The sequence below is a fragment of the Microcaecilia unicolor genome, chromosome 3 (assembly GCF_901765095.1).
Source record: "Microcaecilia unicolor chromosome 3, aMicUni1.1, whole genome shotgun sequence".
Taxonomy (NCBI): Eukaryota; Metazoa; Chordata; class Amphibia; order Gymnophiona; family Siphonopidae; genus Microcaecilia; species Microcaecilia unicolor.
Window position 1 is genome coordinate 30,413,456 of NC_044033.1, and position 26,395 is coordinate 30,439,850.

At 44.6% G+C, this 26,395-nt stretch overlaps 1 protein-coding gene across 3 annotated transcripts in view; it reads right to left on the bottom strand.

The window, feature by feature from the left end:
* SRBD1 (S1 RNA binding domain 1) overlaps window positions 1-26,395 on the bottom strand; it is a 283,827-nt gene that overhangs the window by 90,298 nt on the left and 167,134 nt on the right. For all 3 annotated transcript variants that reach the window (XM_030195807.1, XM_030195808.1, XM_030195806.1), the window contains 2 exons: window positions 25,195-25,286; window positions 18,042-18,124 (listed from right to left, as the gene is read on the bottom strand). In XM_030195807.1, coding sequence (XP_030051667.1) covers window positions 18,042-18,124; window positions 25,195-25,286 — 175 coding nt within the window. The remainder of the gene's footprint in view (window positions 1-18,041; window positions 18,125-25,194; window positions 25,287-26,395) is intronic.

Below are 26,395 nucleotides of genomic sequence, written 5' to 3' on the forward strand. Positions count from 1 at the left end.
CACGCTGAAGAAAAATATTAAACTATCTATAACCCTGTGTCAACATATGATGCTACTGGGAATGGTAACGGAATTAATTTTCCAAGGAAAATTAATTACTTATGACTTACAGTTGTAAAAGCAAACAACGTAACTCTGGATTAGGGCACATTTAATTTCAGTTTAGGGTAGCTATTGAATTTATTTCATATAATTCATTATATGTAATGGAAAACAGAAGAAAGCTGAAATTTTATACAATGAGTGACATAGAAAAAAGTGTATATTTATGTAGCTGATCCAAACACAAAAGTCACAGATATTAATCATCTAACATGATTTTAGTTTCTACACTTTTTGAAACTCTCTATAAGTACTATTACTAAGATACCATCTAAATTTCACCCAACTGCAACACAAAACAGACACCTAGCATGATCTGTATGATGTGATCACAAGGATAACAAGTACAGTATAGCACTTCATTACAAAAGTGCTGAGTCAGCCATTTTGCAGTTGGAAAAAAGGATTAAGCAAATTGCTATTCTTAAGGTTAACAAAAATATTTGCTATTCAAAGCCGTGTAGGAGGCTGAATAGGATGAAAATGGATATTTAAGGCAGCATTTAACCAATCAAAGATGGGCAAAAGCTTTTCTGACCACAAAGAAATTCTGTGGCTCCACAGTAAGAACTGAATCCTGTATAACACCCAAGTTCCAAATCTGCTGAGTCACAGCCAATGAGACAGCATTGACCACTGGAATATTGTAAAATTGCAACAAGATGGAGTTTATTATCCCTAGAAGCTCTCTGTTTTCTTTCTGGGTTTAGTTTTAATCTATGTGCACCTGTCCATTGACTGACTACCAGTAAACCATTACCCAGGCACAAACTGAAAAGACAAATCTGACCGCAGTGCTCCACGCCATGACAACATCATAACTGAACTACTGTAATGACCTGTAGATCGGTCAAAACAAAAATAGTTTGCAGCAGCTCCAACTAATTCAGAATGCTGCAGCATGACTGTTAGTCCTCTTACTAGGATTAAATTTGCCATCTCCAAGTTTACATCGTTCTTTTTATTTATGCTTATATTTGCTCATTTTACTATTATTATACTATTAACAAAACTATAATTTTTATGTTGAGCTGTACCTGCTGAACAATTGTTTGGGTAAATCTCTCTTTGCAAAGTAGGTTAGTAAATCCCAATAAACAAATACATATATTTTCAAGATCTTTTAAAATAATATCTACAACGCCAGTTTTGATAACGGATGATCTCTTCTAAAGGCTTAAAAAATATTACAAAGAATTGGAGATTGAGGTGAACAATGAAGGTAAAATTATGTATAATCATACCTGATAATTTTCTTTCCATTAATCATAGCTGATCAATCCATAGACTGGTGGGTTGTGTCCATCTACCAGCAGGTGGAGATAGAGAGCAAACTTTTGCCTCCCTATATGTGGTCATGTGCTGCCGGAAACTCCTCAGTATGTCGATATCAAAGCTCCATCCGCAGGACTCAGCACTTAGAGAATTACACCCACAAAGGGACACTCTGCCCAGCTCACCACCGCCGAAACGGGGGAGGGGAATTAACCCAGCTCATCCCCACACAAGTGGGGGAGGGGAATCCGTCCAGCTCATCCCCGCGGAGCGGGGGAGGGACACCACACCCGCCGATGCGGGGGGATCTGGCTTATCCTGCAACCGCAACCGCGGGAGGAGCTGACTGACCCTAACACCGCCGAAGCGGGAGGGGTACAAAGCTGCCCTACAGCCGCACGAAGCGGGAGGGAGTGCCGGCAGAATTTTAAGTCTCAATCCAGCCCCGTAAAACGGAGGGGAGAGGAATGCAGCAGCTCACTGTAACACAAACTCGTCTTAACTCTTGAAGAATCCAAGTGAAAAAAAACTTGAACACGAAGTCTTCCTGAAGTAACTGAAGACTAAACTTGAACCTGAAATGCAACCAGAATAAAAACAGTACAGATATCTGGGAGGGGCTATGGATTGATCAGCTATGATTAATGGAAAGAAAATTATCAGGTATGATTATACATAATTTTACCTTCCATATCATCAAGCTGATCAATCCATAGACTGGTGGGATGTACCGAAGCAGTACTCACCCAGGGCGGGACATTGAAATCCCTGACCTTAATACTGAAGCTCCAAACCGGGCCTCCGCCCGTGCAGCCACAGTCAAACGGTAATGCTTGGAGAATGTATGAGCCGAAGCCCAAGTTGCCGCCTTGCATATCTCTTCCAAGGAGACGGATCCGGCCTCTGCCATCGAAGCCGCCTGAGCTCTCGTGGAGTGAGCCTTCAGCTGGAGAGGCGGCACCTTCCCCGCGGTCACATAAGCAGCTGCAATGGCTTCCTTGACCCATCTTGCCACTGTAGGCTTAGCAGCCTGCAGACCCCTACGAGGACCTGCAAACAGGACAAACAGATGATCCGATTTCCGGAAATCATTGGTCACTTCCAAGTATCTGATGATGACTCGTCTCACATCCAGATATTTAAGAGCAGAGTACTCCTCTGGGTAGTCCTCCCTACGAAAGGAAGGGAGACAGAGCTGCTGATTCACATGGAAGCGAGAAACAATCTTGGGCAGAAAGGAAGGCACTGTGCGAATAGTCACTCCTGCCTCAGTGAACTGCAGAAAAGGCTCTCGACATGAGAGCGCCTGGAGCTCGGAAACTCTTCTGGCTGAAGTGATAGCCACCAAAAAGACTGCTTTCAACGTCAGGTCTTTCAGAGATGCCCTCGACAAGGGTTCAAACGGCGGCTTCTGCAATGCTCTTAGCACCAGGTTGAGATTCCACGCAGGCACCACTGAGTGCAGAGGAGGGCGCAGGTGATTAACTCCCTTGAGAAAGCGCACCACATCTGGCTGCGAAGCCAGGGAAGCACCCTTCAGGCGGCCCCTGAAGCAAGCCAGAGCCGCTACCTGGACTTTAAGGTAACTGAGCGACAGGCCTTTCTCCAGACCTTCTTGCAGGAACGCCAACACTGAAGAAATTGAAGCAGTGAAGGGAGAAAGTGAGCCTGCTTCACACCACGCTGCAAAGATACGCCAAACCCTGGCGTAAGCAGTAGAAGTAGAGCGCTTCCTCGCTCTCAGCATAGTGGCGATGACCTTGTCTGAGAAGCCCTTCTTCCTCAGACGCTGCCGCTCAATAGCCAGGCCGTAAGACCAAAGGGGGAGGGATCCTCCATCACCACGGGACCCTGATGTAACAGGCCGTGCTCCACTGGCAGCCGCAGAGGATCGTCGACTGAGAGCCTGATCAAGTCCGCATACCAGGGACGTCTGGGCCAATCCGGACCCACCAGGATTACCCTGCCGGGATGCTTTGCCACCCGGTCTAGCACCCTGCCCAACATGGGCCAGGGCGGGAACACATAGAGGAGCTCTTGTGTCGGCCACTGTTGGAGAAGAGCATCTACTCCCAGGGATCGAGGGTCCCGTCCTCTGCTGAAAAAGCGCGGCACTTGGCAATTGGCCGATGACGCCATCAGATCTAGGCTCGGCTGGCCCCAGCGCTTCGTGATGTCCAAGAACGCCTGAGCAGATAGCTGCCACTCTCCGGGCTCCAAGGTATGGCGACTGAGAAAGTCCGCCTTGACATTCATGACTCCGGCAATGTGGGCCGCTGAAAGCTGCTCCAGGTTCGCTTCCGCCCACTGGCAAAGATTCATAGCCTCCTTGGCTAGAGGGGCGCTCTTGGTACCTCCCTGGCGGTTGACATAGGCCACAGCCGTGGCATTGTCCGACAGGACCCGTACAGGCTTCAACACCAGTACCGGGATGAACTCCAAAAGCGCCAACCGAATGGCTCTGAGTTCCAGGAGGTTGATAGACCACTTTGCCTCTGCAGGAGACCAGAGCCCCTGCGCTGTCCTTCCCAAGCAGTGGGCTCCCCAGCCCGACAACGAGGCGTCCGTCGTGACGACAATCCACTCTGGGGTCACCAGAGGCATTCCCGCAGACAACTTGTCTGTCTGCATCCACCAGCTCAGCGCCTTGCGCACTGCTGGATCCAAGGGAAGGCGCACAGCATAATCCTCCGACATCGGAGTCCAGCGCTGCAGCAGGGAGTGTTGTAGTGGTCTCATATGAGCCCTGGCCCAGGGCACTACTTCCATCGTGGCCGTCATAGAGCCCAACAGCTGCACATAGTCCCAAGCCCGAAGAGGAGAGGCTACTAGGAACTGGTCCACCTGAGCCTGAAGTTTGACAATCCGATTGTCTGGCAGGAACACTCTGCCCACTTGGGTGTCGAATCGAACTCCCAGATACTCCAGGGACTGAGTCGGGCGCAGCTGGCTCTTCTCCCAGTTGATGATCCATCCCAGGGAGCTCAAAAGAGCAACTACCCGGTCCACAGCTTTGCCGCACTCTGCATAAGAGGGGGCTCGGATTAACCAGTCGTCCAGATAAGGATGGACTTGGACTCCTTCCTTTCGCAGGAAGGCCGCTATGACCACCATTACTTTGGAAAAGGTCCGCGGAGCAGTAGCCAACCCGAACGGGAGGGCTCTGAACTGGAAGTGTCGGCCCAGGACTGCAAAACGCAGAAAGCGTTGATGAGGAGGCCAGATGGGAATATGCAAGTATGCTTCCTTGATGTCCAAGGATGCCAGGTACTCCCCTGCCTTCACTGCCGCTATAACAGAGCGGAGAGTCTCCATGCGAAAGTGCCGCACTTTCAAGGCCCGATTGACCCCTTTGAGGTCGAGGATAGGCCAGACAGAACCTCCTTTCTTTGGTACCACAAAGTAAATGGAGTAACGCCCCTTGCCAAGCTGATTTTCTGGCACCGGGACGACCGCACCCAGGCGGATCAGATTGTCCAAAGTCTGCTGCACTGCCACAGCTTTGACCGGAGACTTGCAGGGAGAGAGTACAAACCCGTCTCTTAAGGGTCGGCAGAACTCTAGCTTGTAGCCGTCTCTGATGACTTCCAGCACCCAAGCGTCTGAAGTTATTGTGGTCCACTCGCCCAGAAACGAGGACAGCCGTCCTCCAATCTGCACTGGGGCGTGGACCAAGACCCCGTCATTGGGTACGAGACCCTGGGGGAGGACCGGAGGGAGCACCTCCGGGACGGCGGTCTCTGCGAAAGGAATGCTGCTTGGGGGAGAAATTCCTCTTAAGGAAGAGGGGGCAGAAGAACCCGACCTGCCCGGGCGGTACCGACGGGCTTCCTGAAACCGTCCTCTGGAGGTACCGGGACGAGCACTAGCCCGAGCCCTGACCTCTGGTAACTTCTTGCCCTTAGACGTGCCGAGATCGGTCACGATTTTGTCCAGCTCGACCCCAAAGAGCAGCTTGCCTTTAAAAGGCAATCTAGCCAGGCGGGATTTAGAGGCATGGTCAGCAGACCAATGTTTCAGCCAAAGCCACCGCCGCGCAGAGACTGTCTGAGCCATGCCTTTAGCTGAGGCTCTCAAGACATCATACAGCAAGTCTGCCAAATAGGCTAAGCCCGATTCCAGGGCCGGCCAATCAGCCCTCAAGGAATGATCCGAGGGGGAAGCCCGCTGCACCATAGTCAGGCACGCCCTGGCCACATAGGAGCCGCAAACTGAGGCCTGCAAACTTAAAGCAGCCGCCTCAAAGGACGACCTTAAGGCCGCCTCCAATCTTCTGTCTTGGGCGTCCTTTAGGGCCGTGCCACCTTCCACCGGCAATGCCGTTTTCTTAGTCACCGCAGTGATTAAAGAATCCACGGTAGGCCACAGATAGGCCTCACGTTCACTCACAGCCAAAGGATAGAGGCGGGACATAGCCCTAGCCACTTTAAGGCTCGCTTCCGGGACATCCCATTGAGCCGAAATTAAGGTGTGCATGGCATCATGCACGTGGAAGGTTCTAGGCGGGCGCTTCGTCCCCAGCATAATGGCAGAGCCAACAGGGGCTGAGGGAGAGACGTCCTCCGGAGAGGAAATCTTCAAAGTGTCCATGGCCTGTAACAACAGGTTGGGCAAATCCTCTGGGCGAAAAAGCCGCGCTGCAGAGGGGTCATCCGCTCCATCCGAGCGGGGATCCGTCTCCTCCAAGGAATCCGCAAAGGACCGTTGGGAGACCTCAGACACGCTGCCCTCATCTACATCGGAGGAGACAAATTCCTCCAAGGCCTGGGAATCAACCCGAGGGCGTTTACCTCTGGGAACCTCAACCTCTTTACCAGACGAGGGAGCAGGGGCAGCGTTGTGCATGAGGAAGGCCTGATGCAGCAGCAAAACAAACTCGGGGGAGAAACCCCCTAGACTGTGCACTTCCGCAGCCTGGGCAACAGCCCTAGGCGCACCCTCAACCGGCACTCGCAATAGCGGGGGAGAGACATGCTGCGCATCCAAAATGGCGTCCGGTGCGAAACTCCGCGAAGGAGCCGCGCGGGAAGAACGGCTCTTAACTTTAGCTGCTTCTGTGCCGTCGCCCAAATTAAGGGCGTTCATGGCATTAATGTCTCCAACCTCAAGGGCGGCCCAAGAAGAAGCCGTCCGAGCCGCGTGGCCGGCCAAGATGGCGGAGGCGAGGAGCGGGGGATGGGCGTTTATGGCGGGAAAAACCGCCACGCCGGAGGAAGGACCGGGACATTCATCGGTCACGAAACTGTCACCCAACAAGGGCGAATCAGGCTTTAAGACCCCCGCATCCCCTCTAGAAGCGCTCAAGCGACCCGGGGAGCGACCCTTTGCGCCCTCGCCCTCCGACGCCATATGCCACGAGGAGAAGAATCGGGGAACCCCCTGCCCGCTATAAAAAGGTAAAAATTACCTGCTGTCCGCTCCGAGTTGTAACGACCTGGTGTCCCAGTGAGTAGCTGCAATAGACGCTTAAATAAACGTCGAAATAAACGCCTTTAAGGACGTTCAAAATTTTTTTTTTTTTTTTTTTGTAAACGGAGCCAGCGGGAGGGGGGAGAAAAGGAGGGACCTGGCACCACCAGGTTTGCACTTGCTCAAAAGAGCCCTCAACCCCAGGCACTCAACAAAACCTAAAAATTAGGCTTGGAGGCCTAGCCAGAGCTGCTGCTGTGTGTGACCACCACCTGCTGAGATAGAGAACATACTGAGGAGTTTCCGGCAGCACATGACCACATATAGGGAGGCAAAAGTTTGCTCTCTATCTCCACCTGCTGGTAGATGGACACAACCCACCAGTCTATGGATTGATCAGCTTGATGATATGGAAGTATTCCTTTAGGAACTGCTTCAAACCACATAGCTTATAAGCTTTTTCTTTTCCCTATATATTATTCCTATCCTCTACCGGAAAGAAAAAAATCATTACGACCACAGTCAATATGATTTAAGAGCAAGAAACTTCAAATGCCCACCCAGACTTCTATTTTCACAATTCTTCTTTTACATTCTCTAAAACATTTGCCTCGCCTCAACAATGTAGGAATTAAGGGCCCCTTTTAACAAGCTGCGGCAAAAGGGGGTCGGCGCTGTCATCGGTGCATGTTTTACAAGCACGCCAAGGCATCCTTTTACCGCAGCTGGTAAAAGGGAAGTCTCGCTTTCCTACAGGAAATGGCTGGGCGGCAAGTAAAGCACTTGCCGTGCAGCCATTTCGGGGGGGGGGGGGGGGGGGGCCTTACCGCCACCCACTGAGGTGGCGGTAAGGGCTCCCACGTTAACCCGGCAGTGCACGGCTCTGCCGAAATAAATGTTTGTAGCGCCAGAAATGACAGTGTGCTAGAGGTGGGAAGTACCACCATGCTGCTGCGGTATCCGGCAGTACTTCCTGTATAGCGAGCAGTAAGCCTGTGTTGGACTTACTGCCGCTTAGTAAAAGGAGATCTAATTGACCAAACTCCAGGTCTCATTTACACACACATACATATACTAAACAAACAAAAAAAAAAGGTGCCAATGCATTAGCAAGCTGTTGAATATAGGATACTACTGAAATGGAAGACGTCCATACATACAATATACAATCTTCATTCCATACGTCCTTCACGGTGCCTGACACACACCTACCTCATTTGATCACAATACAACCTTGTATTTGTTATCAACCGACTGGCGAACGCCTTTACGGTACTACGTACGCCACATTGAGCCTGCAAATAGGTGGGAAAATGTGGGGCACAAATGTAACAAATAAGTATATAAATAAATATATGTAAACCAAAACAACAGAGCCACCAGACCTTCTCCGAGATCCTTGACTACCCTCGGATGTATCCCATCAGACCCCATTGCTTTGTCTATTTTTAGTTTAGCTAGCTAATCACACACACAGTCTTCTGAGAATCGGTCCTAGTCTACCATACATCCATCCCCATTAGCATTTGCTTTCTGCGGTCCTACTCCCGGCCTTTCATCCGTGAACACAGAACAGAAATAATTGTTTAGAAGTTCCGCTTTATCCTTATCAGGTTCTACATACTCTTCACCCTTGAGACTCACATTGCTATTTTGGAACTTCCTCCTATCACTTACATATCTAAAAAATGTTATATCCCTCATCTTTGCTTTCCTGACAGCTTTTCCAGCTACTCTTAGCTTTTCCCAAGTATTTTTGTCTGTCTTCCTTTTTCTGAGTCATCTTGTAATTTATGAAGGCTAATCTTTTTTCCATTACCTTTACAGCTACTACGCTTGAGAACCAAAGCGGCCTTATTTTTATTTATTTTTCTAACATAAAGGTTTATTGTTCCCAGTGTGTATCACTTGGCATTTGTCTACATTAAATTTCATCTGCCATTCGGATACTCAGTCTTCCAGTTTTCTAAGGTCTTCTTGAATTTTTGACAGTCCACATGTGTTTTGAGAACTTTAGTTTTGTGTCATCTGCAAATGTAATCACCTCATTTGTTGTTCCAATTTACAGATCATTTATAAATATGTTAAATAGCACCGGTCCCAGTACAGATCCCCATGGCACTCCACTATTCACCCTCCTCCATTGAGAAAAATGGCCACTTAACCCTAGCCTCTGTTTTCTTTCCAATAACCAATTCCTAATCCACAGAAATAGCAAATCAAAAGAAAAAAAGCAGATCAAAAAAGACAAAAAAATAGAACAGGAAGGTAACAGAAGAAGTTACCCCATCCCCTCTATCATTTTCATTGCCTTTCTATGTGCCTTTTCTAATTCCACTATATCTTTTTTGAGATGCAGTGACCAAAACTGCACACAATATTTAAGGTGCAGTCGCACAGTGGAGCGATACAAAGACATTATAATATTCTCAGTTTCAATCTCCATTCCTTTCTTAATAATTCCTTGCATTCTGTTTGCTTTCTTAGCCAGTCCAGCACACTGAGCAAAGGGTTTCAATGCACTTTTAACAACAATACCCAAATCCTTTTCCTGGGCAGTGATTCCTAATGTGGAACCTTGATTCACAGAGCTATAATTTGGGTTCCTCTTCCCTACATGCATCAATTTGCACTTGCTCGTACTAAATATCATCTGACATTTGGATGCCTAATCTCCCACCCTCGCAGTCTCATAGTAAACCGCTTTGATTGTAACCTTAGAAAGGCAGTTTACCAAACCCCATTCCTTTTCCACTATATGGTTCCACCCTGACTGGCATCTCCCCTTCCTATCCACACCCTTGTAGCCCAGAATCTTCTCTCTCTTCTCTGCCCATATTTGTAGCCAGGGTCGTGCCAACACAGTAAGCGCGGTAAGCACCGCAGGGGGGCGCCTGCCTTCAAGGGCGCCACACCGTCAAGTTGTATTTAAAAAAAAAACCTTACTCCTCCGCTCCATCCCCGATTCCCCAGCGCTTTAAATTTACCTCGCTCCGCCTCCAACATCTGCGCAGCATCAGTGAAAGCGCTGCCTGTCTGATGTCTCTCCACCAGCCTTCCCTTCACTCGTTCATTCCTTCTGTGTCCTGCCCTCAAGGAAATGACGTCAGAAGAAGGCGGGACACAAAGGGAACGAACGAGCAAAGGGAAGGCTGATGGAGAGACGTCCGACAGGCAGCGCTTTCACTGACGCTGCGCAGATGTCGGAGCCGGAGGCGGAGAGAGGTAAATTTAAAGCAAGGGGGGGGCGGGGGTGGCGCGCGCGCCAACTGATGGTCTGCAGAGGGGCGCTAACTGATGGTCTGCAGGGGGGCGCCAGAGACCCTAGGCACGGCCCTGTTTGTAGCCCAAAATCTTCCTGTCCTCCCTCCTTCTCTCCTGTAGTCCATTCATCACCCTGTCCCTTCTCTCTCCTTCACCTCTACAGATCAGCACCACCTGCCCCTCTTTTCTCCTCCACCCACGTGGTTCAGAAATTCTGCCACCTCTCTTCCTCCTCCACGCCTATGGTCCTAGCATTTCCTTGTCCCCTCTCCTTTCCCCTCCACCCTTTCCTCGTATGGTGTACCAACTCAATGCCTCCTCTCTCTTCCCTTCTACCCTAATGGTCCAGCAGCTCTGTATCCCCTCTCCCCCTCCACTCATCCCTATATTCGGGCAAATCTCTATCCCCTCTCCCTTCCCCTCCACCCTTGTAGTCCAGCAGCTTGTCTCCTCTCCCTTTCCCTCCACCCTTATTTATTTATTTATTTGTAGCATTTGTATCCCACATTTTCCCACCAATTTGCAGGCTCAATGTGGCTTACATTTGCCGTAATGGCGGTTGCCATTTCCGGGTAACAGAATTACAAATGGTATTGCGTTAAGGTGCAGCCATTCCCTGTCCCCTCTCATACCTCTATGGTCCAGTAGCTCCGTGTCAGCAGCTCTGTGTCCCCTCTCCCTTCCCTTCCACCATTATGGTCCAGCAGCTCCATGTCTCCTCTCCATTCCTTTCCACCCCTATGGTAGAGCAACTACCTGTTCCCTCTTCTTTCTCATTCACCCTTATAGTCCAGCAGCTCCCTGTCCCCTCTCTCTTCCCCTCCACTCCTATGGTTCAGCAACTCTCTGTCCTCTCTACTCCTATAGTCCAGCAGTTCCCTGTCCCTTTTCTCCCTCCTCCACCTCTATGGTCCAGCAGCTCCCTGTTATAGCATAGATATGTGAGTACTTGGAACAAACACTTATTTAATGCATTTTACTTTCAGACTAAAAGACAATAAAGGGGGTGTCAATTTTCTACAGCCACTGTCCAAGCTGTAATACTCCTTTGCCTGATGTCTTGCTTGAAGAAAAATGAAGAATTTTAAAAATAATTTTCAAGTGAGCTATCTTAAGAGTGGAAAAACTTCCTAAAGATGAGTAATGTTTCTTGACTGGAATTATTCCATTGAAAATAGAAACTCATATAAAGGGTCTACAGATTTCAAGAAATTTTTTTAACATAGCAGGACAATCAGAACCAGGATCAGAATTTGGAACTGCTCCTAGCCACTGTCCTCTATATCTGTTTATATTTTGTTAAAATTGCTGGCCTCCATCACCTCTGCTACTAGGCCATTCTAGGCACTACCACCTTCCTCTTTGGATCTCACAAGTCCCATATTTAATCCATCAACCAGGCTTCCCCCCTGTGTTTTATCATGAAGTTTAGTAGTAATTCAGTCAGAACTGTTTGGCAAATATCTAACCACGCCACAACTGCTGATATTAGGAGTGTAATTGCCACTGCTTCAAGTAGTTTAGTCCAGCCTCCTCTGAATTTTGATGCAGCCATATTGCCAATATTAAAGTTTTAACCATGGCCACTCTGTATGGGTTTCCTAGCCTTCTTGCAAATCTGATACAGTCATATTGCCACTTCCTGCACATTCCCCTCTTTGTTCCTCTGAAGTTTAATATCAGCAAGCAAATACTTCACTTCCTTTCCTTGCTTCTTCTGTTATCCCATATGCCCTTATCACTGCACTCTATCGATTCCAAACATATTTAAATTCTGTTATGGTGTAGTTATTGCTACTGTCTCTGGTGGTATGCTATTCCAAGTGTATACCATCCTCTCAGAAAAGATGTATTTTTGAAACCAAGAGGTGTTTTATTATCCATATTTTTTTTTTGTTACATTTGTACCCCGCGCTTTCCCACTCATGGCAGGCTCAATGCGGCTTACATGGGGTAATGAAGGGTTAAGTGACTTGCCCAGAGTCACAAGGAGCTGCCTGTGCCTGAAGTGGGAATCGAACTCAGTTCCTCAGTTCCCCAGGACCAAAGTCCACCACCCTAACCACTAGGCAACTCCTCCCCTGTTGCTACTATTTGAGATTCTACATAGAATGTTGCTATTCCAACATTCCATGTAGAAGTCGGCCCTTGCAGATCACCAATGTGGCCGCGCAGGCTTCTACATGAAATGTTGCTAGTGGAATAGCAACATTCCATGTAGAATCTCCAATAATAGCAACATTCCATGTAGAATATCCAATAGTAGCAACATTCCATGTAGAATCTCCAATAGTATCTATTTTATTTTGGTTACATTTGTACCCTGTGCTTTCCCACTCATGGCAGGGGCAATGGAGGGTTAAGTGACTTGCCCAGAGTCACAAGGAGCTGCCTGTGCCTGAAGTGGGAATCAAACTCAGTTCCTCAGGACCAAAGTCCACCACCCTAACCACTAGGCCACTCCTCCTGCACTTCAACACTGTATCTCTTGGGTCATACAGCTAGAAAGGTAAATGTTATACACCTCCTCATCCTTCATGCTGGGCTATAACTCATACCACCTATGTGTCCCATGGGAACTCTCCGGCCCCACCCACTGCCCCCTCCCCTGATCAACTGCTGAGTCATTGCCCTTCTGAGACTGGGCCACGAACTCACAAATCCTGAGGGACTATTATTTGTTTCTGTTCTGTTTCTGTTGCCTAAGGGGATTGTCTCTAATGCATTCTTCCAAGGTGCTTCCTCCTCCTGCTGATTGCCTGCCCCATTACCTTTGCCACCTCTGCTAGCTTGTCTCACAACATATTGAATGATGCTGTTGTAATGTTTTTGATTTGTATGAACTTGCCTTTGTGCTGTCAAAAATAGATTAAAAACACGCTGTGTGTTTTTAATCTATTTTTTTTTCTTTAAATGTAGGAATTCACCTCCTCAACAGTAATATTTATTTATCATAATCTTGCACGTGAGTTTTCAACACTGCATTATATTCTATCTTTCATAGATGATAGTTAACATTGAAGTCTGTTTACACTAGGTAAGTGAGAACTTGGGATTTAACTGTATGGTTTGCAAACTTTATGGTATGTTTCCTTTGGAAGCTCAGGCACTTCAGGTTCAGCAAACTGGAACAGAGTTATTTATGTTCAAATAAAGGTCTTCTATTAGCAAGTTAAATCTCTCTGACTTTAATAAATTAGAAATAGTTTTTGATAAATTAGTTCTACTCCATACATACTGTGGTAGATATCAAGCACTGCAGGTTTTCTTTTAAACCTAGGATTTCTACTCACTGTTTCTTACATAAACACCCTTTGACCTGAATGGGTTTGAACACACAAGACCTCATGGTGAGCTGCATCTGATCCCATCTTGCTGGGAGTAAAAATGAAGCTGGAAAAGGAATATCAGGCCCATGGCATAACTTGATTTTGTGGGTTTTTTTTTTAAATTAAAGATATAATAAGTTAAGGGTATTTTGTCTTCTTATGGAGTCAGTATGTTTTAAACAGTAATATTTTTCTGGAATGCTTCATAGCCACATACATGTAATAAAATTCCCAAACTGACCAGATGACCACCGGAGGGAATCGGGGATGACCTCCCCTTACTCCCCCAGTGGTCACTAACCCCCTCCCACCCTCAAAATAATTCTTTAAAAATATTTTTTGCCAGCCTCAAATGTCATACTCAGGTCCATCGCAGCAGTATGCAGGTCCCTGGAGCAGTTTTAGTGGGTGCAGTGCACTTCAGGCAGGCGGACCCAAGCCCACCCCCCCCCCCCCACCTGTTACACTTGTGAAGGTAAATGTGAGCCCTCCAAAACCCACTAGAAACCCACTGTACCCACATCTAGGTGCCCCCCTTAACCCATAAGGGCTATGGTAGTGGTATATAATTGTGGGTAGTGGGTTTTGGGGGGGGGGTTGGGGGACTCAGCACACACAGTAAGAGAGCTATGAACCTTGGAGCAATTTATGAAGTCCACTGCAGTGCCCCGACATGTCAGGGGGACCAGTGCACTACGAATGCTGGCTCCTTCCACGACCAAAGGGCTTGGATTTGGTCATTTCTAAGATGGGCGTCCTTGGTTTCTATTATCGCCAAAAATCAGAAATGACCAAGTCTAAGGACAACCATCTCTAAGGTCAACCTAAATTTCCAGATTTCGCCGTCCACGACCGTATAATCAAAACGAAAGATGGACGTCCATCTTGTTTCGATAATATGGGTTTCCCGCCCCTTCACGGGGATGTCCTACGAGGGCGTCCCTTTCGATTATGCCTCTCTTTGTAGGCCCTGCAAGGAGAAATGTAAAGGCGCAACAGAAATCTGTATTGCAGTTCCCCCAGGGATACATTCTCAGTTAAATTGCACGTGGCAATAAGACAGGTCTTCGTCAATTGATTCACCTGGAATTCGATGCCAGAGAATGTGGTAAAAGCAGTTAGCTTATTGGGGTTTAAAAAAAAAGGTCTGGATAGCTTCCAGTCCATAAGCCATTATTAAAATGGACTTGGGGAAAATCCACTGCTTATTTCTAGGATAAGCAGCATAAAATGTATTCTACTGTTCTGGGATCCTGCCAGGTACTTGCGACCTGGATTGGCTAGTGTTGGAAACAGGATACTGGGCTGTCCCAGTATGGCAACACTTATGTACTTATATATGTATCAGATACCCACCTTTGAGCCAGGAGTGCATAATCAATATGAGGAAAGGGGGAGTAGGAGGAGTAGGCTCTTGAACAACACTAGTAGGCGACGTAGATTAGGAACAATCTCTTTATTTAAATATACACTCGACTCAACACAGCCGTGTTTCGGCGCTACAGACGCCTTCTTCAGAAGTGCAATTGAATATGCTGAGCTTTTTTCCTGCATCGGCAGTGGATTACAATTGTAGCAGAAGCCTTGCTTTCATTCTCTTTGAGCTTAATATTCGTATATTTATATATCACAAGACTCCTGAAGAAGGCGTCTGTAGCGCCGAAACACGGCTGTGTTGAGTCGAGTGTATATTTAAATAAAGAGATTGTTCCTAATCTACGTCGCCTACTAGTGTTGTTCAAGAGCCTACTCCTCCTACTCCCCCTTTCCTCAGATTCTACTTTTCGTAGGAATTTGTGTACCTCCACCCTTGTGGTGGTTTGGCTTGCGTGCATAATCAATATCCAGGAGCTTGCCACGCAAATAGTTGCGGTAATATCGTAAAGGGATCAAGAGTTGGGCATCTAAGCCAAGCATAGTATTGTAAGAGTCCCAGCTGTCTTCATTCAAAGAGGCTATAGGTAAGGTCCTAATAGAGTGGTAAAGTTCAGCATAAGCCAAAGAGTCCTGAAAGGATGGATTCTGCTGAAGTCAGCTCCTCTATGGGTTTGAGATGACCTGTAGTGTGCCTTGCCAGCTAACCATTTCTGAAAAATTGGGGAAGTTCCTCCTAAGGGAAAGGCTGTATTTACCTACTATAGGTAATAAAGGTAATACCTCCCTAGAGAAACGATGGAACTTACAGAGTCAACGCCATGCTTTTCTAAGTGGTGTAAGGATAGGTGCAAAGTTAGGTGGGACTCGCACCTTATCAGTGCATGGGCGCATAGAGCCAGTAGCTAAAGTTGTGTGGCTGCAGCAACTGAATCTCTGGGCTTGTGCAAGAAAAATACCGAGTCCCTCTGTACCAATAAGTCAGGTGACAGTTTAATGTTCAAAAGACCCAATCCACCCTGTTTTCGTGGTAATATGAGCTGGGCAGTAGGAGTGCTGGCATGTTTGCCCTGCCACAAATAAAGAGAAAAGGCCCTTGACAAAAACTGCTCATCCTTATAACTTAAAAAGATGGGGAGGGTCTGCAATACATAAACCCATTTTGGTAGTAAAATCATATTGTATAGCACAAACCTGTCTAGCAAGGAATGTGGTAAGGACCTCCAGCTATACAGGGTTTGATAGGTAATAACCCCTCAGGGACCCCATGTTAAGTGATATAGTTTTGACAAGTCTGAACACACATAAAACCCCAGATATTTAAGATGACCCGACGCCCACTGGAGAGGGAAGGCGCCCACACAGCCCTCCTGAAGTGTAGATGTTATAGGCAATGCCATGAATTTTTGAAAATTCTGACAAAAACCAGAAAAATAAACTAAACTCATCCAGAATACTGAGTAAATGGGGCAGGGAGGATTGAGGGTCGGTAAGTGTAAGAAAAAGGTCATCTGCAAAGGCCAGCACTTTAATGCACTGGTCCAGCAACACAAAGCCCGAGACCTCAGGACAAGCTGGATAGTTCGCAACAGGGGTTCTAAATTTAATAACGAGGAAAGGGGACAACCCTGGCGCACTCCCTTACATACTTTAAAAGAAGACGTTCTACCATCATTCACCAACAGCACAGCTATAGGATTCTGGACATTTTAAGCAAAAACGTCCAAAGTCGGACTTAGACGTCATATCAAAGCCCCTCTAAGAGGCATATTTTCAAAGCACTTAGCCTTCCAAAGTTCCATAGGTTTCTATGGAACTTTGGAAGGCTAAGTGCTTTGAAAATATGCCTTAAGTGTCCTAGCTAACCAATGAACTCTAGTGTAATAATTTTACAAGCCAGCAGAATATATGTAGGCACAAAGTTAACAACATTCATTACAAACATGCATTACTTGAAATAACTTAGTTCATACTTCCTTCAGTACACAAAAAGTTACATTCTGTTCTGTAGCTACAAAGCAAACTTGAGTTGTGTGTGTGACATGGATGTTGAGAATGTTTTGAAATAACTGTGCAGTAGTGCTATAAGTTCTTTGTATGAAGGAGTCCTACTTGTCAATGTAAAAGGAATTATGCCAGTACTTTGTCCTTTAATATCTCTACGGCTATGTGGATATGCTCTGGGCATTTCCGTAGAATTTGCATGTGCCTGAAATGCATGTAAGTAAGAGGGAGGAGTGGAGTATAGCTGTGAATCCACACAAAACATGGTTTAAAAAAAGGATAAAAGAGGGTAAAGTGTATTACATAAGTAAATGTAGATTGGGCCAAATCAGACTCTTAAATGTAGATGTGATGAAGGGACAAGTGGCACTTAACCTTTTAAAGGTAAGTTTTGCAGAAGGAATTCTAGCCAATGTTTAAATTGACGAATGTTGTAACAACCCTCCCCCCCCCCCCCCCCCCCCGACAAAAAAAAAACTATTGGAGCCGAATGCTTGTGAAATGCTGCAGAAAATCCTTATGACAACCTCTAGAAGCACTAACCCCCCCTTTTTACAAAGCCACGCCAGCAGCTGCCGTATGGCTACTGCAGCTTTGTAAAGGGGGGAGGGGGTAAAATATGGTTGGTTCTGTAGACTTTTAGAACTAAATAAAATATACATAGGTATTAGATGAATACATACCTGTTGGTGTGCTTGCAGGTGGCACGGAGGTGCTAAATGATGCATCCATAGCGGCCTTTAAACTTAATGCTCTCAAAATAGGTGCCATTTATTTTTTCAGTATTAAAACCCCAGAGGCCAAAAAGATATTGCTTAAACAATCTATTTAAAAAATTCTCAGGAGGTTTAATCACTAGTCTATATGCTTCTTTTCTCACAAAACATATTTATTAAAATAAATGTTCTTAATGTACAACCGCACACCAAAACATTACAGCAACAAGGAAATCAGTTCAGGATTTCTAGATGGAGGTTCAGTATCTCCTATTAGATTACACGAAGAGCTAAATAGTACTGCTGAAATGATGTAAAAACGACAAGGCTCTGAAGATCAGATTACCATTTGTGACGTCACGTTTTTAACAGAATATAAATCTGACTGCAACACTGTTAAAGCTACAGCACCTATAAAATTAGAATTTTAAAAACAAACCCATGTTTGCTCATTTCACCAGAAACATTTAAACTTACAATTTATCTAGTACTCTAATATGAAAGAATGTGTTAGTGTTGGTTTATGTACTGCTGGATTACTTAGATTAAGTCATTTGCATGACCTTACCTGATACATTCCAACTCCAATGTGTTTAGGCTCAATTTTCACAAGCTCGGCTAATGGATCCTGTACGCGTCTTGCTATGGAAACTGAAAAACAGAATCAGAAAACAACTGTGGTTTTATGTGAAAAGCAGTACCATATAATTACTAGTACTAGCATTTTCTCCATTACAAGAACTTAATATCTTTTTCAACTGAAAAGAAAAGCATTTCAAAACCCATTAATGTAAAAAAAAAAAAAAAAAAGATACAAAACCAAGATATTTCAAGTTGTCTTATGCTGATAAATAAATGATGCTGTTTTCCTTCTTTCCATTAATATGTACGATTACATCTATAAACACGTCTAGTATAAATTTCATTTGTTGTAAGCAGCCTTTAAAAAATAAATTCAGGAATATCATTTAATTGTACATGCACTTCAATCTTTTCTCCTCTCTTACTCCTCCTAGGGTCAAATGCAATCGAAGCTCCTGAAGTCAACTGGAGAGTAGAAAGGTAGAGTCTCCTGTGAAACTTGACCTCCCAGAGCCCTCTTCTATCAGCAGTGATCATCAGTTATTGCATCTCTTCAGGAGTTTTAAAAAAAGCTGAATTTATAATCAGGACTGTGGAGTCGGAAACAATTTTGGGTGGAGTCAGAACTGGTAAAATGTACTGATTCCGACTCCAGCTTCAAAATAAAAACGTACGTTATAATGCACAGGATGAGGCAAAAAAAAGGATCCCCCTAGAGTTTGTTGTTGTTTTCTTAGCAACCACTTGGAATTTCAACGTGAAATGTTACAGCTTTATTTATTGTTACGATCTACGTTTATGTGCCAAGTGGAATGAGATTATCTTTAAACACGGCAAAATTACAGACTTTTTAGCGTGACCACTCAATGATTTTCACATGTTCAAAAATGTTTGAACTGTAAACCTATTATTTGAAAAAAAAAAAAAAACACCAGGGTACCAGCTTACTGAGACGTAGACTTTTGTCTGCGGAGCAATGTTGGAGGCCTGTATATTTGAATGAATGCTGACATGTTGTCCCTATAACGCTCCACCCAAGGCAGCAACTCAAGGAAGCGATGCAGATGATCTAGGACAGCCTGCCACAGGGACCGATGAACAAGGCTGTTGTTAAGAACTTCTCAAAGTAACTGAAGGCCTGTGTCAAAGCTGGGGGTGGACACTCTGAGCATCCATAGTGATTGTGAAATTCTGACACATTGTTAATTGCATCGGTTGAATGACATTTTACTGTATTTTAGCTTTAACATTTTACATAGTAACGGTAAAATGTCAGTAACATCAACATAGCTTAAGATATTTAAATGTTGTTTAATAGTAATATGTAATTATGATGACTAAATAAGTTCATAAAATTTCTCAATGAAATTCAAAGCAGTTGCTGAGAAAAGGCAAAACACTCTAGGGTTGGTTTGTTTGCTTTTTGCCCCACCCTATATAGTAGATTTAGCATTTTCTACTTATATATACTTTTTTGTCCTGGATCTAAAATACAGGTAAATATAAGTTATACTTACTTGTACGTTAGATCCAGAACAAAAAATTTAAAGCCTAATATCAGGAGGAGTCAGAGTTGCAACCGAAGATTTTGTAGGCGGAGCTAGCTGGAGTATAGTGCTTTCTGTATGCACTATAAGAATGGGATGGGCAAATTGTGCAATGTTAGATGTTATCTGGATTTTCTAAAACCCCATTCCAGAAGTTATACAAACCCAAGTTCTATCGCTCCTAAGTTCAAGGAGGAAAAGTCCATTGGTAGCATGGAATGGTGCTACTAATTGGGTTCCTGCCAGGTACTTGTGACCTGGAATGGTCACTACTGGAAACAGGATGCTGGGCTAGATGGATCACTGGTCTGACCCAGTATGGCTATTGTTATGTTCTTATAATGACTAGCAAGGAACCAGGCTAATCATTAAAATTAAAGGCTATTTATGTACAAGCAAGTAAAACAACCAAAAGTGCAAAAATTAACAACTAGCTTCTACAAATTATATACAAATGCAAGGTAACTCAGGAAGAAGTATTAAAGACAGACATTCTTACCAGAAAAATAATCAGAATCAATGCATACAAAACCCTGGACTAGGCTCTGAAATCAGGTCTCCTATTATTACCCTTTAGCAATAATAGAGCTGGCCTACAACCTGAACGTAGAGGAGGATAGCAGATGATGTCAGTGCAGGGCACCAGATGAACAGCTGGATTCAGAATAGCTCTGTCAGGTCCCAGCAGTGCAGCAGCAGAGAAGACGGCCGGTAGAAACTTGAAATGATGATGATTCAGGTGTAATGGAAAATAAAATCAGCTAGTTCCTTGATTTCCAGAGCTTCTTCTTTATATAGTTCTGGTGGAAGCCTTATTTTTGAAGATAAGCAAGCTCCTCTCTATGATTTGAACATTTGGACCTCAGAAACCACATTTTATGTCACTGAAGATGCAGTTCTTGGAATTCAGGAAAGACTCTGAACCCAGGCACCGGAGTGGTGGGGTCTAGCTGGTCTCCATACAAGAAGTTCAGGGCACAGTGACTGTGCAGTAATGGTATCAACTAATTAGTCCAGTTGCAGCTGATAAGTAAATTCAAGCTAAACCTCACTCTGCATTGGGCTCTGTTCTTGCAGGATGTTGTCAAGCCAAGCTCTGTATTACAGCTATATAAGCAAGGTGCCTAGACCCCTTACAGCTTAGTGTACCGACTCCACAGCCCTGTTTGTAAATTGGTTTGAAGTCACCAGCCCCAATAGAAGAATCAAAGAAGCCAGAGTTCAAATCCCAATGATCTCCTTGTGATCTTGTGCAGAAAATGACAGTAAAATGACCACAGCCAAAATCTGGAATTATTTTACCATGCTAGGAGCATTTGGACTCAAAGCTGCAGCTCAATGCTTCCGGCTGAGCTTATAGGGGCCATAGTACAGATTCCAACCCCCCCCCCCCCTACCCCCCGATGAAGTCCCAAGCCCCACCTGATCAAAGCACTCATCTGCACGATCAAATCCTCATCCTGGATCCAGTCCGCAGCTCCTGATCCAGAAACCCACCCCAATGAACCCCCAACCTCCAAAAGTCCCCCCCTCCACCCACCTGCAAACCTATGTACCGTGGAGCGGCATAATCAAACGGCGCCGGCGAAATCGATCGCCGGCGATCTATTTTGGCGGCGCCGCAACAGCTGGCCGGAACCGTATTATCGAAAAAGATGGCCGGCCAACTTTTGTTTCAATAATACGGTTGGGGTCAGCCAAATGCCACAGATTGCCGGGTTTGAGATGGCCGACTTTGTTTTTCAGCGATAATGGAAACTGGAACCGGCCATCTCAAACCCGGCCAAATCCAAGGCATTTGGCTGTGGGAGGGGCCAGCATTCGTAGTGCACTGGTACTTCTGGATGTTTAGATCTTGCTGATCAGTTATGTTATGACTTTCTTGTTCAGGAGTGCTGTATTTTGTGATACTGTTTTGAGAAATGTTCAAGAAAGACTTCATACAAATGAAAAAAGTCCCTGCCGTGCATTTTCCCTTGATGGCCGTCCCTGACGTGCACTTCCCTTAATAGCCGTCTTTCTCTCCGAAAGTGCACTTCTCTTAATGGCCGTCTTTATCCCTGAACAGGGAAATCAAAAGTTTTTGCACACTACTTTTTTTGTAGTAACAGTGGGATTTGAACCAGCCACCTCTGCATTACAAGACCAGTGATGTAACCACTTGGCCACAGCTCCACTTACTTGGGTGTCCCTCCCTTTTGATTATACCCCTCCAGGTCTCTCTCAGCCACTCACAGACAGCTCAAAAAGGAGGGACAATCAAGTAAATGGAGCTGTGGCCAAGTGGCTACATCATGGCTCTTGTAATGCAGAGGTGGCTGGTTCAAATCCCACTGTTACTACTAAAAAACCTGTGAGTAAAAACTGTTTTGATTTCCATGTTTGGGGAGAAAGCCGGCCATTAAGAGAAGTGCACTTTCGGAGAGAAAGACGGCTATTAAGGGAAGTGCACGTCAGGGACAGCCATCAAGGGAAAATGAACTGCAGGGACTTTTTTTAATTTGTATGAAGTCTTTCTTGAACATTTCTCAAAACAGTATCACAAAATAGAGCACTCCAGAACAAGTAAGTCATAACATAACTGATCAGCAAGATCCTTTTTTTTTTTTTACGAGCTGGCCGACTAGCTTCCCCTCCTAGGAAGGAAATGTTTTAAAGTTGTTTTTTTTTGGGTGGGAGGGGGTTGGTGACCACTGGAGGAGTATGGGGAGGTCATCCCCGATTCCTTCCGGTGGTCATCTGGTCAGTTTGGGCATCTATTTGAGACTTGGTCATGAAAATAAATAGACCAAGTAAAACCTTCCAAATGCTCATCATCGCCGGTTTTCTTTTTTCCATTATCAGCTGAAGCCGGCCATCTCGTAAGCACGCCCACATCCCGCCTTCACTACCTTGCCGACACGCCCCCTTGAAGTTTAGCCACCTCCGCGACGGAATGCCGGCGAGTGTGTCCAAAAATCGGCTTTCGATTATACCGATTTGGCCGGTTTTAGGAGATGGCCGGCCATCTCCCGATTTGTGTCGGAAGATGGCCGGCTATCACTTTCGAAAATAAGCTGGATGGTGGTCTAGTGGTCTCTGGGCACAAGCAAATCCCAGTGACAAAATGGCACTAGAAGGGCAGGAGTGACTGTGGATTGCTCCTGCTCAGGGACCACTGAACCACCAGGACACACAGGTACAAGCCCTGGGGGCAGGGGAGGCGAGACCTTTAGAGGTTGGGGGCTTGGATTGGGGGGAAAGAGGAAGAAGCAAGGCAGGACACAAGCAGCATTATTCTTTTATGCCAGGATTCAACAACTTGTGATAAATCAAGATGCAGTAAATGCTTGCCTTTTACCACACCTTGTTCACTTCCCCCCTAAATGTTGTTTATGGTTGATGAATTGGGATTTGCCCGAGTCCTTGAAGCTAGCCAAAGTGAGACCATTGTTGAAGAACGATAAATTGAATCCATCTTTGCCAGATAGTTATAGGCCTATTTCTTCTCTTCCATTTCAAAAGTGGAATGGTGAGTTTGCTCTTTTGCTTTGACTGACTGGCAAAGAGCATAACATTTCTTCAATGATAAATAGAAATTCTCTGATTAATGGATTGTACGTGCTCAACCAGAGACTGAAAGAGACAGTTGGGGTGCAGCTGAGAAATGTTCTAATGCAGAACTGTGGTCCTTAACAGTGTCCACAGTCTCTCTTACTTTCCAGTAGATGGAGTACCTGCTAGTCTCATATCAGTATCTTCATTGAGGCTGGGCACCACTCAAGATGCCTGGTGGGAACAGCAGAACTTGAAATTCTGGAAAACATACATCATACACCAAGCATATAAGGCTGTTCCATACATATCTATTTCGGCTAGAACTGCAGCCAATCCAGACTGTAAGTAGGGTACATAGGCTGGACAAGAAATATTGCACCCTTTGGAAAATGGTATAGGTATACTGAACCATATAATGAAGAACGGTAGTCTGATTAATTTCCATAAAATTTGGGACATCTACCACACTTGGCGATCTCCAGATGTGAATGGACCTGCTCGTTCTTTTTGATCCCTTCTTTCCGTTTCAGGACCTTTGGTTGGACTTGTTTTGGCTTTCTTATACTGTAACTTGCTGGACTACCTTTTAGAATTTATGCTCTGGTTTTTTGGGAGGGAGGTGGGGGGTTGTTCTTTGGGGATTTTCAACAGAGGTAGATTTTCGACTAGGCTACAATTGTTTAGCTTTGATCACTCAGATAATGTTACATATTTCTATATTTTGTTTATTAAACAAGTATTCAATACAATAAATCACAAGTATATAACATTCTGCAATCACTGCTACGTTTGCTCTTCTGACTTATAAATTAGTGACTCAGCCATAAATTGAGTCTTAAAAGTCAGTCTACTATTCTCATCTAACTTTTAAATATATAACCTGGGACTTTTTTTCTTTTTAAACTAAAATGTGGTAAAAGTTTGCACATACTATACATTAAAAACAAAAATTAACATGCAGGAAGTGCAAAGCCTGTGTACTGTCTGGGACATTCCCAGCATGTTTCCATACAGTCACGACACAGAAAACTTGTTTACCATGCATCAAGTGTATTCATAATACGAATACACTCAGGGCCAGATTCTGTAAATGGCGTCTAAAATATAGACGCATCGAAAAAATAAGTATTTAGCTCTATTCTGTAAACTGCGCCTAAAGTTAGGTACAATTTACAGAATAGCATATAGGGCTGGGGAACGCACCTACATTTAGGCATGGCCATTTATGCTATTGAAAACCTGGTATAAATACCCGCACCTAAATGTAGATATATTCGCCCGATTAATATAACAACACACATAAATTTGAGGAATGCATCTGACATGCCCACACTCCTCCCATGGCCATACTCCCTTTTTCAGCTACATGTATTCAAATTTGTGCAGGCCTTTTTTTAGAATATGCCTAAAAAGATGCACGTGTAAATTCCAATTATTGCTGATAATTGGTTATCGGCCAATTATCACTGATTGGCTCGTTACCAAATTAAGGTGCATGCATAAATTGGCCGCATGTCCAATTTAACGTGCGCAACTTGCTGCGTGTTATATAGAATCTATATTCCTATAGGGAATCTATATTCCTTTGGGGAAAATCCACTATTTCTGGGATAAGCAGTATAAAATGTTTTGTACATTTTGGGGATCTTGCCGGGTATTTGTGATCTGGATTGGCCACTGTTGGAAACAGGATGCTGGGCTCGATGGACCTTTGGTCTTTCCCAGTATGGCAATACTTATGTACTTATGTGTCTCTAGCGTTTAGCATGTGTTAATTTTTAGCGTGTGCTAAAAACACTAGCGCACCTTGGTAAAAGAACCCCTCACTGCTTAGTGCCCTTTAGTAAAAGGCCCATAATTGTTTTGCGTTGAACAAGACAAAAACTTTGTATTTTATTACAGAATATATTATCAGTGTAAGCAAGCCAAACCTGCTTTCAACATCCAAATGCAGATTTCCATAAACAGTGCATCATTATTGCTACTTATCTTCCAGTGCTACACATATTAAGCTCACTGATTATGTAAAATGAGAGCTGTAAGAAAAAGTCATACCTGCACTTCTCAGATTTGGGTCTAAATCTGGCATCTCCTTGGCAGCCTCTGGACTTACACTATAAATAGAAGCTCCCGCTTCATTGGCAATGCTACAAAACAAAAATTGCCAGTTATAACAGATTTAGAGAATTATGTAAAATACACTTTCATATTTATTAGGAACATCCAACATGCAATCCATCTGAACTTGATATGCAGGCCACAAAAGTTTTTGTTTTCAACCAATTAACCAGCACACATGATTTTGAAGAACTGCAAAGTTATTTGGATACGAGGTCATAATTTCAGAACAGATTAAAAGATTTTGATACATATGACCCATGCTATAACAGCGTAAAATACTCATGAAGTCTTCACACATACAAATTTTTCGTCACGTAGCCTACTGTTGAAAAACTTGAACTCCTCATATATCATACACACACACGGAAGAGACAATAAGATGGATTTTTGTGGTTTTGATGCTATTCTTAAATTCACCTTATTAGACTCATCCCAAATATATATCTATATTTAGGGGGAAGTTATCAAGCTGTGCTAGGGCAATAACCTGTATTATTTGGTGCTTGATGCGACTTAAAGGGCACTAGCACAGGTTGTCTTGTTCTAATGTAGTGATATCTAAATCACTGTGGGCTGCACAGTAATGAGATGCAAAACATGCAAATACATGTAAAGTAGCTCATTATTATGTAAATGCTATAAGGCAACTTGAAGTGAGCTTGTGCAACTTGTGTTACAGCCCTAAACTGACAGCAAACTAACTCCAGCCAAAAGTTATTCATTTACCACGGTAGTCAGCAATCAGCAGGACTGCTATTCTGCAGTATGACAACTCCCATGATAATCAAGGTGTGATAAAAGCTTGATAACTTATCCCTTATAGTAAAAAATATGGGAAGCACAATGGAAATCAAGTACTTTTAACGACATTTAAAATGCAGGTAACCAAACATTACACATAAAATATTCCTAATAGCAAAGTTAAATAATGCATTAAACAATAAGGACCCTGTTTACTTAGGTGAATTAGCATTTTTAACGCACCTACAATTAGCGCACGCGCTGACCGTGTAGACATCTCTAGGGATATTGTAGGCGTGTACACAGCTAATGTGTGTACATGGTTAACGCACCTATAACGCGGCTTAGTAAACAGGGCCCTAAGAGCACTAATAAGCTCTTGGGCAGCAGCGTA